The following is a 13322-nucleotide window of genomic DNA, read 5'->3' as shown; positions in this document are numbered from 1 at the left end:
AGGAACTTCAGTTCTATCGAAAATGGGTCCCATTAGTCTCGTTAGCTTCAAGTGTTGTTGACTGTGTGGTAGAAGTTATTTACAGGATAAATTTACGTAAAAAACAAATCAGTAACATCTTCATCTGTCTTTATTTGTAGTTTCATTTAATAATCGGTATTACCCTACGCCATCTTCAAGCCCCTGACAGACGTGTAGGAAGAACCGCACCTCTCTAAAAATTGAAATAGGGGCAATGTTACAGTCACTAGTATCCGTATACTTCTTTTTAACAACTGGAACTCGTTATTTTGGATGTACAAGGATTGACATTCGTCCTACACGTCAGTCAGTGTGCCTGAAGATGGCGTAAGGCAACGCAGAAACTGGCAGCAAAATAAAATAAAATTGTAATATAGACGACTGAAGGTGACTTTGATTTGACATTATAGTGAGGTCCCGCAACCATCGTGTATAGAGATATAATTACGGAAATTTAACATAGGCTTCACAAAAAATACCTGCACTCGCACGCTACTTCGAAATGGTACGGGGTTGAAACACCACACTGTTGTGTCAGTACAGCTGGATGTTCGTATACAGCTCGCCGATCCACTTCTAGCTCGGTTCCGTTGGGGAGGGTTTCAGACGCTACGATCCTAACAAACCAAATACTGGGTGTCTTCTCATTTCTAGGCCAGTAAATGTAAATAAATTAATTAAGTGGAGTAATTAGAACAGAAAGTAAGAAGGACGAGGATTATTAATTATGTCCAGCAATTATATTTGAAGCTAAGCGTACAGCTAATGTTCCTGGTCGAATAAAATCTCTAATTTTTTCAATTGAAACGATAAATAATATGCTACTGAAGTGACATCGGGACGCAGTCTGTAATTAGTGCAACAAAAAGATTCAGGGTTCGGGATTGGGCTTATTTGTCTGTTACGATGACTCGTTTCTTTCCGCAGAGATGAGTTGTGATATTTCAATCTTGTCTCCACTTTGTCATATTTGTTATTCATTGCAAAAACGTGGAGTAAATCCGTTTACAGATAAAACAAGTCATCTATTAAATGCCTCACTGTCATTTACGCAGGCCACAACAAATACTGTATCACTTTACCGAAATCTTTAGCCGGAATACGTTATTTATCATTTGACGGACTGGTGAGCTGTATATTGTAAGTTTCTTCGAACTCGGAGCTAATAAAGTTACACAAATACGTTCATGGCTGTCAGATAACATAACAGCCTTTCCCTTCTGTGTCTCGCACGTTTTCGTTGATTATTCCACGAAGCTGGAAGATTCTACAACGTACGCGCCTTTTGCCCGGTGGGTTTTGAGCTGCCCATTATGAGGTTTTGTAGCAATACGGATTTGGAAAGCAGTCACTTCTACACAAAACGGGTGGATGCCTTCATTTTCAAACAGAGAGGTAGTGTCATCACTTAGCACTTCCTATTTATCAGAAGAAAGTCTGACTTTACTATATTCTTTCCTCTATTAAATTTTCATTTGTTCAAAGCATTTTCATCTTCTTTAATTTAAGGGTCTACCTTCCCACCTCGAAAATGAAGTTTATTTCGCGCTTAACACACAACGCCATTTTCATCGTTTTCCTACATTTTTCTTAAAGATTATCAATTACATTTTCTGAGATCTAGTGCTTAGTGCTTCGCTGAGGTCTATGTGTTTCACTTTTCTACTGTTTTGTCGTCTCGGAGCGTATTTCAAAGAACGTACCAGTTCCAATAGCACCGCGATAACTTCAGCTTTACACTCATTTGTGTTTTGACTTTTATTTAAATCGTCATTGTTACGTCTTGCGCGGAACCACTCTCTCGTGATGGACTTACTACCAAACATTTGAACTGGCACACAGGTTTACGAGTTTTACGTGGCACGAATCGGTGTTGAACATTTCGTATAACTATTAACACGAAGTACTCGTCCATGTGCGACTTCGTTATCGCGTTCACGTGACGACATATTTTTTTCCGCTACATTTGTTAAAATATAGCGTACCACACTCTCGAAATTCCACAAGTGACCTCATTTCCTCGTTGCTTTTAAGTTTATTTCTGGAGTTAGTGTACTCCTAATCTTGACTGCAAAAGGAAAAGGTTGGTGGAATAGATAGAGGGCCTCACGGATTAGTGTATTTTGTTGTAGAGGAAAGCGTGGGATAGGGGGAGAGAGAGGGAGGTAAACTTTGTGAATGTAGGCCTGAACTTGATTCAATAAGCAGTATTAGGAGGAAGTAGGGTGGAGTAGTTATGCAGATAAGGAGAGAGGTTATCGTGGAGATTGCATCAAACCGGCCTTCAGACTGATAACTAAAACATCAATCATTAGCTATTGAGAATCCCCATCAATCGTACATTTGTGAAGGTAGTTCGTTTTATGTTGACTTGGTTAAGGTATGGTACAATATCCTGTATTTGCGTTCACAATTTGAGAGATTTTATATGTGAAAAAAGGGAATTGTGTTGGACACAGTGGTTGATTGAGGGAAGCCTTTTTTCCCTCGAGAAATGACTTCGATCTTGGTGCTTCCTTCACCTGCTCGTAGACCAATGAAAGTATGAAGGATGTTTGTCTGTAATATTTCCTGTATTTGCAAAGTAAACACTCATTTCCGCAAAAAGCAATCATAGATAACGTGTATAAATCTTACTGTGGTGTTTCAAACGTATGGCCTTGGCACTGGCTTCGGGGAGACACAATTATGAAACGTGCCGAAGAGGCCTGTATGATAACAGTTGCTCCGTTTCGCAGGTGACCGCCAGTACAACGTTCCGCCGCTGAACCCGCTCAAGGTGACTGAGATCAAGGTGAGCGGCGGCGAAGGCAGCGTAGGACTAGACATCACTTTCACTGACGTCAGCTTCCACGGCTTCACTGAGGCGGTCGTCAAGGAGACTAAGTGAGTACTGGTTCAAACAACTTTCACGAGGTACGCGAAACCTCAACCGTGATAACCCACTGCGGAAGTGTGGCTGAGCTGTCTGGCGGCACGTTTGCATGTGCCGCCAGTTTATAACGCACTGTTTTAAGCTCAGTTCTAAGCTTTGAAATGCCCAATCATTTACGCAGTACAACACCGTAAAACACCGTGACAGTGAGATTCTTAGAGGTGCTGGAGATTTAGATTACCTGCTGATTTGTACTTTCTGCCCAATAAAGTTTGCAACATGAAATTAATTAGTTTACGATGTTTAGCAGATTTGCGAAGCTACGATCGTAAATCAGTGTGCAACATCAGGTTAATTCAGATGTCCCCAACGCTGTCGTTTTAAGCTGTTAGCTGTTATTTAGAAACCAAGAGCGAGATTTTAGTGTTCTCTCAATCGCTACGAGCGTAAATTACTAGTCCTACAGAAAAAGTGTGCATGACAGTTTCGTAGGTCATTTAATGTAAAATTTTGCACTGGGATACGTTTTCTTTAGAGGCCCTAGTTTTCAATCTATTAAGAAAAACGTACAAATGGCGACCTTCAAACGCACCTCTGCTCTCATACTTCACCCCCACAGGTGAGGATTTCTAGTACGTTGTTGGCTCTGAGCACTATGCGACTCAACTTCTGAGGTCATCAGTCGCCTAGAACTTACAACTAATTAAACCTAACTAACCTAAGGACATCACACACATCCATGCCCGAAGCAGGATTCGAACCTGCGACCGTAGCGGTCACGCGGTTCCAGACTGAAGCGCCTTTAACCGCACGGCCACACCGGCCGGCTAGTACGTTGTTCGTAGACCTCCCTCCTACTACTGTACTGTCATTTTCTGAATTATCGGTCGTATTATGCCACTGGTTTAGTCGAACAAATACAGATTGTAAAATTGACGTTTGTGTAAATTTTACTTAACAATTTTGTGAATTTTACCAGTATAAAACAACAGTTACATCGTTGTATTTGTCAGGGCTTATGACTACAAAACTAATATGTTGTAAAGATTAAGTTTGGATAGAATTGTCAACGTAATTAGTTTTAACTTAATGCTTACGAAAGGTGTTTTACGTACTTTACCGTCACGGGTACAATTAAATTAACAGTGTTAACGAAGTAGTAGATTATGCTGGTGGCTTCATGGCCCAATCAATAGAGACCATAAAAGGTCGAATATCGGGAATAGTTTGTCTAGTCGGGAATTTTTTACAGTAGTAGGAAGGAGTATCACGAAAAACATACTAGAAATCCTAACTCATGAGAATAAGAGTGGAGTGGAGGTGCGTTTTCCTAGAATATCTCGCAAAACATGGTCACTAGAGAAAATTTATCCTAGAACAAAAATGTAACTGCAATAAATGTTCTAGAAAAAGGTGCTGCTCATTTTTTTCCGGTGCGACTAGTAGTCTGCGCGTAGCGAGCGAGAGAACTTGAAAATCTCGGTCATGGTTTATGAAGGCCAGCTACAACGTTGCGGGTTTCATAAAACGACAGCGATAGGAACACCTGAGTCACCCTGTCCACATATCATTCCTGATACGAGTCACCATACAAGAAACTGTGAGACATAGTTTTGGATCTCAAGCGATGTAGACAGTTCCATCTATTAATCAATATTTCAATAACTGACCTAAGCATTTTGGTAAGGGACTGCTCGGACTTGTACGTTGGTAGGTCTTTTAAGTAGGCTGACCAGCGCTAGTTAACTGGGATCATACTTCACGATAGTTCCTTCACATTCGGCTCTGCGTTATTTAAGACCAATTTGATGCTGTTTAAGGTCCTGGTATATGAAAGATGGTCATGCGTATTTACTGTAACGTTATGGACTTTGGAAACATGTAGCAGAAAGTTGAAATGGTTTCCAAAATGATGTTTTGCCTTTTCTTCCTGTAATTAAGCTCTGGGAGACCAAAACCGCTGAAGAATAAAGCTTTACTTGCTGTACGGCTGATGGTTAAACGTACATATCCTTAAGTATCTGACGGCTGTCTAGAGCATTAATTTAAAAAGTGTCTTCGATGGATGATGCATGTAGCTTCTGGCCGGGTTTCAGCTGTTGCCGTCCGCGTTTTCGTGCGATCTTCTCGCGGTGTAGTCCTTGTGGAAAGACCCGTCTCTACTATCTTTGCGAAACTGTTGCCCTCAGTCCAGCTAGTCACCACTTGTTCTGCCGTTATGTCAGATAACTGGCAGTGGAATATGTCGATATGATGCTCTCCTTTTCTTCATGCGAATGGCTCGACTTTTGTCAATGTGAAATACGGTGATAAGCTGCACGTGATTATCCTCTTGGCGTGCTGTGTAGCGATCTCCTGTTGAAAAGTTCCAGTGACGTGAGATACACCCAGTAGCCATCATGTGCTCACACTACTTCTTATGTATAGGAACGGCTTTCTTCCCCAATGAAAATATGCTCGAAAATGGATGGAAATACTGAACTATAAGTTTGGTAGTGTTCGGTGAAGATGCTCTTGGTATATTCTGTCTTTTTCGTCTGCTTATGACGTCGACATGTTCGTTTCCTGTCGAGTCTGATGTCAATGATCCTACCACTGAAGTGTTCGCACCAACTCTTTGCCCTTCCTACCTGCTCATTTCTATCTCTACTACCGTTAAAAATTTCTTATGTCGCTGACATTCCTTCCATTTGATGTATAATATACAAAAATACGTATCAGAAAGAAATAACACTTTTCTATACGGAGGAAACGATACGGATAAGGAGAAGTACAATATACCTAAGGAAGTCTTACTTCCCTGAGTCACCTGCTGTTAGTATGATTTATTGGGGAGACATTCACTGTGTTCGGCAGTAGTGGGTGCTTTGGTATCATCCAACTATTCAATTGTGACTAACGGTTTATTAACATCAGTAAGGATGCTTGAATCACTACCAATTTTTTCAGTCATCATCATCATCGTCATTTAAGACTGATTATGCCTTTCAGCGTTCAGTCTGGAGCATAGCCCCCCTTATACAGTTCCTCCATGATCCCCTATTCAGTGCTAACATTGGTGCCTCTTCTGATGTTAAACCTATTACTTCAAAATCATTCTTAACCGAATCCAGGTACCTTCTCCTCGGTCTGCCCCGACTCCTCCTACCCTCTACTGCTGAATCCATGAGTCTCTTGGGTAACCTTGCTTCTCCCATGCGTGTAACATGACCCCACCATCTAAGCCTGTTCGCCCTGACTGCTACATCTATACAGTTCATTCCCAGTTTTTCTTTGATTTCCTCATTGTGGACACCCTTCTGCCATTGTTCCCATCTACTAGTACCTGCAATCATCCTAGCTAATTTCATACCCGTAACCTCAACCTTGTTGATAAGGTAACCTGAATCCACCCAGCTTTCGCTCCCATACAACAAAGTTGGTCGAAAGATTGAACGGTGCACAGATAACTTAGTCTTGGTACTGACTTCCTTCTTGCAGAAGAGAGTAGATCGTAGCTGAGCACTCACTGCATTAGCTTTGCTACACCTCGCTTCCAGTTCTTTCACTATGTTGCCATCCTGTGAGAATATGCATCCTAAGTACTTGAAACTGTCCACCTGTTCTAACTTTGTTCCTCCTATTTGGCACTCAATCCGTTTATATTTCTTTCCCACTGACATTACTTTCGTTTTGGAGATGCTAATCTTCATACCATAGTCCTTACATTTCTGATCTAGCTCTGAAATATTACTTTGCAAACTTTCAATCGAATCTGCCATTACAACTAAGTCATCCGCATATGCAAGACTGCTTATTTTGTGTTCACATATATTAATCTCACCCAGCCAGTCTATTGTTTTCAACATATGATCCATAAATAATATGAACAACAGTGGAGACAGCTTGCAGCCTTGTCTTGCCCCTGAAACTACTCTGAACCATGAACTCAATTTACCGTCAACTCTAACTGCTGCCTGACTATCCATGTAAAGACCTTTAATTGCTTGCAAAAGTTTGCCTCCTATTCCATAATCTTGTAGAACAGACAATAACTTCCTCCTAGGAACCCGGTCATATGCCTTTTCTAGATCTATAAAGCATAGATACAATTCCCTGTTCCACTCATAACACTTCTCCATTATTTGCCGTAAGCTAAAGATCTGGTCCTGACAACCTCTAAGAGGCCTAAACCCACACTGATTTTCATCTAATTGGTCCTCAACTAATACTCGCACTTTCCTTTCAACAATACCTGAGAAGATTTTACCCACAACGCTGATTAAAGAGATACCTCTATAGTTGTTACAATCTTTTCTGTTTCCATGTTTAAAGATTGGTGTGATTACTGCTTTTGTCCAGTCTGATGGAACCTGTCCCGACTCCCAGGCCATTTCAATTATCCTGTGTAGCCATTTAAGACCTGACATTCCACTGTATTTGATGAGTTCCGACTTAATTTCATCCACCCCAGCCGCTTTATTGCACTGCAATCTATTGACCATTTTTCCACTTCCTCAAATGTGATCCTATTTCCATCATCATTCCTATCCCATTCTACCTCGAAACCTGAAACATTACTGACCGCATTTTCACCTACATTGAGCAACTATTCAAAATATTCCCTCCATCTGCCCAAGGCATCCACAGGATTCACCAGCAGTTTTCCTGCCCTGTCCAAAATACTTGTCATTTCCTTCTTACCTCCCTTTCGAAGACTGTTAATTACACTCCAGAATGGTTTTCCAGCAGCTTGACCCATAGTCTCCAACCTGTTTCCAAAGTCTCCCCACGATTTCTTCTTGGATGCTGCAATTATCTGTTTGGCTTTGTTTCTTTCTTCAACATAACTTTCTCTGTCTACCTGGGTTCTGGTTTGTAGCCATTTTTGATACGCCTTCTTTTTCCATTTACAGGCTGCCTTGACTGTATCATTCCACCAAGCTGTTTGCTTCATCCTACTTTTACACACTACTGTTCCAAGACATTCTTTAGCCACTTCTAGTACTGTGTTCCTGTACCTAGTCCATTCCTTTTCCAATGACTGTAATTGACTACATTCAACTAACTGGTACCTTTCTGAGATCGCTGTTATGTACTTGTGCCTGATTTCCTTATCCTGAAGTTTCTCCACTCTTATCCTCCTACAAATGGACCTGACCTCCTGCACTTTCGGCCTCACAATCCCAATTTCACTGCAGATTAAATAACGATCAGTGTCACCAAAGAATCCCCTGAATACACGTGTGTCCCTCACAGCCTTCCTGAATTCCTGATCTGTTATTATATAGCCAATGACAGATCTGGTTCCCCTGCCTTCCCAAGTATACCGGTGAATGTTCTTATGTTTAAAAAAGGAGTTTGTGATTACTAAGCCCATACTGGCGCAGAAATCCAAGAGTTGTTTCCCGTTCCTGTTGGCCTCCATATCCTCTCCAAATTTACCCATAACCTTTTCATACCCTTCTGTTCGATTTCCAATCCTGGCGTTAAAATCACCCATGAGCAGAACACTGTCCTTGTCCTTTACTCTAACAACTACATCACTGAGTGCCTCATTAAAACTATCCATATTATCTTGATCTGTCCCTTCACAATGCGAATATACTGACACAATCCTAATTTTCTTCCTAGGCACTGTCAAATCTATCCACATCAGTCGTTCGTTTACATACCTTATTGCAACTACGCTGGGATCCATTTCTTTCCTGATGTAAAGCCCTACACCCCATTGTGCTATTCCAGCTTTGACTCCTGACAGCCGGCCGCGGCGGCCGTGCGGTTCTAAGCGCTGCAGTCCGGAACCGCGGGACTGCTACGCTCGCAGGTTCGAATCCTGCCTCGGGCATGGATGTGTGATGTCCTTAGGTTAGTTAGGTTTAAGTAGTTCTAAGTTCTAGGGGACTGATGACCTAAGATGTTAAGTCCCATAGTGCTCAGAGCCATTTTTTGAACTCCTGACAGGTAGACCTTGTATTCTCCCATTTCCTCTTCTTTCTCACCCCTTACCCGAATGTCACTAACAGCTAAAACGTCCAGCCCCATCTTACTTGCAGCCTCTGCCAGCTCTACCTTCTTCCCAGAGTAGCCCCCATTGATATTAACAGCGCCCCATCTCATTACCATTTGTTTGCCAAGTCGTATCTTTGGAGTCCCTGGTTTTTCAGTTAGAAGTGGGACTCCGTCACCTCCAAAGGTCCGAGGCATTTTGCTCTGATTGTTGCCAGCATCATATTTAAAGTACCAGGGAAGCAGGTTGCTAGCCTTACTTGCCCCGAGTCCTATTGGCTTTTACCCCTAACGGCTGAGGGACTAACCGGTGGATTTGGTAGTCTTTGCCGTATGAGCACAAAGGTGACCACGACTCAGAATATGTCCGAGATGCCCAGCCTTATTCCAAAGTAACTGGTATCCCGACTGTCGGGACCACTTTTCAGTGAGTACTAAAAATTAGATAGCGGATAAAAACAAAACTTTCCTCCATGTCAGTACCAATTCCGTCACTGTGGATGTTTTTTGGCAAATATCCAAAACACATTTCCCCTGAACGAAAAAAACGGTGCTTGCTTTTTTTAGCGAGTTAAATGGTTCAAATGGCTCTGAGCACTATGAGACTTAACATCTGAGGTGATTAGTCCCCTAGAACTTACAACTACTTAAACCTAACTAAACTAAGGACATCACAAACATCCATGCCCGAGGGAGGATTCGAACCCTCTGACCATAGCGGTCGCGCGGTTCCAGACTGACGCGCCTAGAACCGCTCGGCCACACCGGCCGGCTTAGCGAGTTAACATGGAGCTAATAAACTATTTAGTACATCTAAAAACTAATAATATGTTTACCGAGTGAGGTGGCGCAGTCGGGAGGACGATGGTTCAAACTAGCGTCCGGCCAGCCTGATTCAGGTTTTCAGTGATTTCTCTAAATCGCTTCAGGCAATTGTCGGGATGGTTCATTTGAAATGGCACGGCCGACTTTCTTCCCGGTCATTCCCTAAACCGATGGGACCGATGACCTCGCTGTCTTGTCTCCTCCGGCAAATCAACCAACCAACCAATAAATATGTTTGTGTCACGGCAGTTACTACACTCATGAGGATATAGTTTGCAAATATAAATTCATACGTTCGTACTACATTCCGTGAACTACTTTGTTTAACATGAGTGATATTATGTTAGGGAACTGATATTTGCGCCATTTCCTCCTAGTTATTCATTTAAGGCCACTGATATAAATTTCTATTACCTCTAAATGGTCTTTTTGCAGTCATTGTGCAAAATGTATATCATTTTTGGGTCAGCTACTGTGACACTGTGGTCTCCTTCACTGGCATTTTTCTCTATTGCTGATTTGATACATTTGTTGGGTCTGAAACGGTTTGCTTGTAGAAAAATATAATGTAATTCCTACGCATTTCTGCTATAGAATTTATTGCAGTGACAGGAAGACACTTCACATTTACAACTACTGCTAAAACAGTCGGTTGACGGGTGTTGTGACGCGCTACTTCCATTTTTTATAATTTTTATTCTTTTATTTAATTTTTTGTCATTGGTGGTGGCAAACGTAATTTTAATTCGTAAACAGGGATTAGATATGTTCTTTGGTCTTTAGTCCATGTTATATGTTATTTTATGTACTTAGGATAACTTATTTCATAACTTTCTATTTCCTACGTTAGTTCCAAAGGTATTAGTGTATTTAGTTTTGGTTGAGCTCGAGAATTTGAGAAAATCCTTGAATTCAGAAGGCAGCCCCATATCGCCTGTTTCTTCACTTTGGTCTCACTTTTCCTTTGTGGCCGTGCAATCTAGATCTTCCTCTTATTACAGTATATTGGCGTATCCACTTCCTTATTCTTTTAACCTTAACTGTGGTTCCTATTTGTATTTCTGATGATAGTACTTATAGGTCTGACTAACCAAACTAGCATTTAATGTAGGGTGTGCTTGTATATCTTGAGTTTCTTCGCATTTCTAGTTGAGATATCTTTTCATTTTCATTTACTCTTTCTCTTCATATCGTTCGTAAGCGTGATGTGCTACAGATATAATGCCAAGTCCTGTATTTTCATTCTATTGCCCTTAAAGTTTAGTATCTCTTATTTAACCAGAAATTCATCTGCTTGTACTTTTCTAATTCCTGTAAGATTTATTTCTAAAAATAAATGTTTCCTTCTTCATACTTTACCAAATTTTTGGTTCCTGCCTGTGAGAATACTCCTATTATTATTACTAGGGTTCTCAGTTTCTTACTTCTTGAGATGTTTTCATTTCTTTTCTTATTCTTCAGCTCTTCTTTTTTTAGCTAATATTTGTTTTCTTTTTTACCGTACAATCCAGAATCTTGTCCCCGAATCAGTAAACTATCAGGAAGAAGTTCTTTCTAACCTGGTGTGCAAAATTTAAAGACGAAAGTAGCTTTCGCATGATATGTCATTGTCAAGTATTACAGCTCAATAAATTTGGTAGTCCAGGTATGGGGAGACATGGTGTTGCATGGACGTACTGACCTCCAAATCTTGAACACGGTATGCTCACAGGTCAACGGTATCATGACGCGGTACACCATCTCCATATATGTCTCTTCAGTAGTTTCGGCTCTGACATCATTTTTATAGATCGAACACCGCAGGTAAAGGAGCTCTTGGAATAGGAATGTATTTGGCGAATGGACTGGTCTACCCGTTCCCTCAACTTAATTCCCGCCGAGAACGTGTTGGACGAGTTGGAGAGACGTATTACAGCACGTCCTCATACACCAACGACCATCCAGCAATTTTCTATCGCGTTAGTGGAGGAATAGGACGCCCTACCACAAGATTACCTTACCAAACTACATGGGAGCACGTTGTAGAGGGTGCATGGCCGTCTGTGGTGACCATGCGTCAGACATCCTATTAAGAACAGTGTACCACCGTTTTTAATGTCCAGTGGACCATTATAAACCGCGGAGACTATAGTACAATCACAGCTCTTAACAAAAAAGGATCATTTCTGTTTGTCTCATTGCGTATGTCTTTGCGCTATTTTCTCTACTACATTGTAGCATTTCATCTTATTTATAGTCCAAGTTTCCTCGACCTCTGTCACATGGCAGTGACACACCTTGCCAAAGTTACTTTCGTCCGTAAGCTCTACACCGCAGTGAGTTTAATACTTATACCTCAGTCTCGTCTGATTCTTTAGGAATGTAGCTCGTAACATGATAAAGTGAATTTTGATATACAAATAACAGTAACGAATATTTTTACTGTCAAACGATGACCAACGTCGACAATTTCTTCCAAATCGTGATTTGTATTTTGTGATGTGGCCTTAGGCACAAATCACTCCTTAAGATCCATGAAACCTGTTCAAGTATGACATCTCTTAAATCTTTGCGTTATTTCCGCCTTAATTAAAGTTATGTGCCTAACTAGCATCATTATTTGGATTCGTGTGGCTGTAAATTTTAATGGCAAGTGTTTCCGTCTTCGTTACAGCTTCGACCTCGCCAACAACAAAGCGGAAATTAAGGCATCCGTCCCGGTGGGCCAACTGCTGGGGAAATACGAGGTGGACGGCAAAGTCCTCCTGCTACCCATCAAGGGCAGCGGAGATGCCAACATCACACTCAGTAAGTTCGCCGGCGCTTATCAACTACTCGACGTACCTCTTAGTCTTGCTACAGTCGTGAGTCGGTCACAGTCATATCAGACCTACTGAACACAGACATTTTTCAACTTTCACAGGTTTCTCGGTGCAGATATGTTCTGTATCCATTTCAAAATTGACTGTAACCTCATTAAGCATAGTTTTGAACTAATTGGTTTTACCTTGCTGGTTTATTCAGTTTTTGTATGAAATTGTTATTCACGTGGAGACATGCTCCCAGATATATAGACGGCGCAGAGTTTTCAGTACACTGTATGGTGACATGCATTTTACCACTAGTGGTCTGAAGATGGTTGCTTAGTCAAGGGAAACTAGTCATTATATTTTAATGTGTTATAATGTACGCGATAGAGATAATAATATATATATTTTTAAGAAATCTGTATGTGATCGCTTTCTCCTTCTCTGACAATGTTAGATATAACAATTAAAGCCATGCACTAAACAGGGAATTCAAAAATTCAAAGCAAACCCTTGTTTTGTATGGCAAGTACTCTTACCTCTGGTGTTATGAGGAAGTGTTATAATAGCATACGTTTCACTGCTGTTTAGCCTTCTGACATTCCAAGCTCCGACTTGCAGAATGTTACCCTTTCGTTGGTTATTCAATCTTTTTCTCTTGGCACTCCACCCTCGGAAATCCGAATGTGGAAATAATTTGAACATTTCCTCCAATGGACAGATCATTATGGTACTTCTTCTGGTACAGGTCGTGAGTATCCTCTGAAGACATACTACATGTCTTTAATCCATTTTTTTACGATAAGGGTAAGAGGTTGCCCTTGACC

General features: G+C 41.2%; 1 protein-coding gene across 1 annotated transcript in view; it reads left to right on the top strand.

Moving 5' to 3' along the window:
• The window catches only part of LOC124595458 (protein takeout-like), a 43283-nt gene that overhangs the window by 15657 nt on the left and 14304 nt on the right, over positions 1–13322 (top strand). The window contains exons 3-4 of the mRNA XM_047134207.1: positions 2760–2907; positions 12363–12496. Of these exons, the coding sequence (XP_046990163.1) occupies positions 2760–2907; positions 12363–12496 (282 nt within the window). The remainder of the gene's footprint in view (positions 1–2759; positions 2908–12362; positions 12497–13322) is intronic.

This window comes from Schistocerca americana, chromosome 2 (genome assembly GCF_021461395.2).
Source record: "Schistocerca americana isolate TAMUIC-IGC-003095 chromosome 2, iqSchAmer2.1, whole genome shotgun sequence".
NCBI classification, from domain to species: Eukaryota; Metazoa; Arthropoda; class Insecta; order Orthoptera; family Acrididae; genus Schistocerca; species Schistocerca americana.
This window is presented reverse-complemented; position numbering and strand designations above follow the sequence as displayed.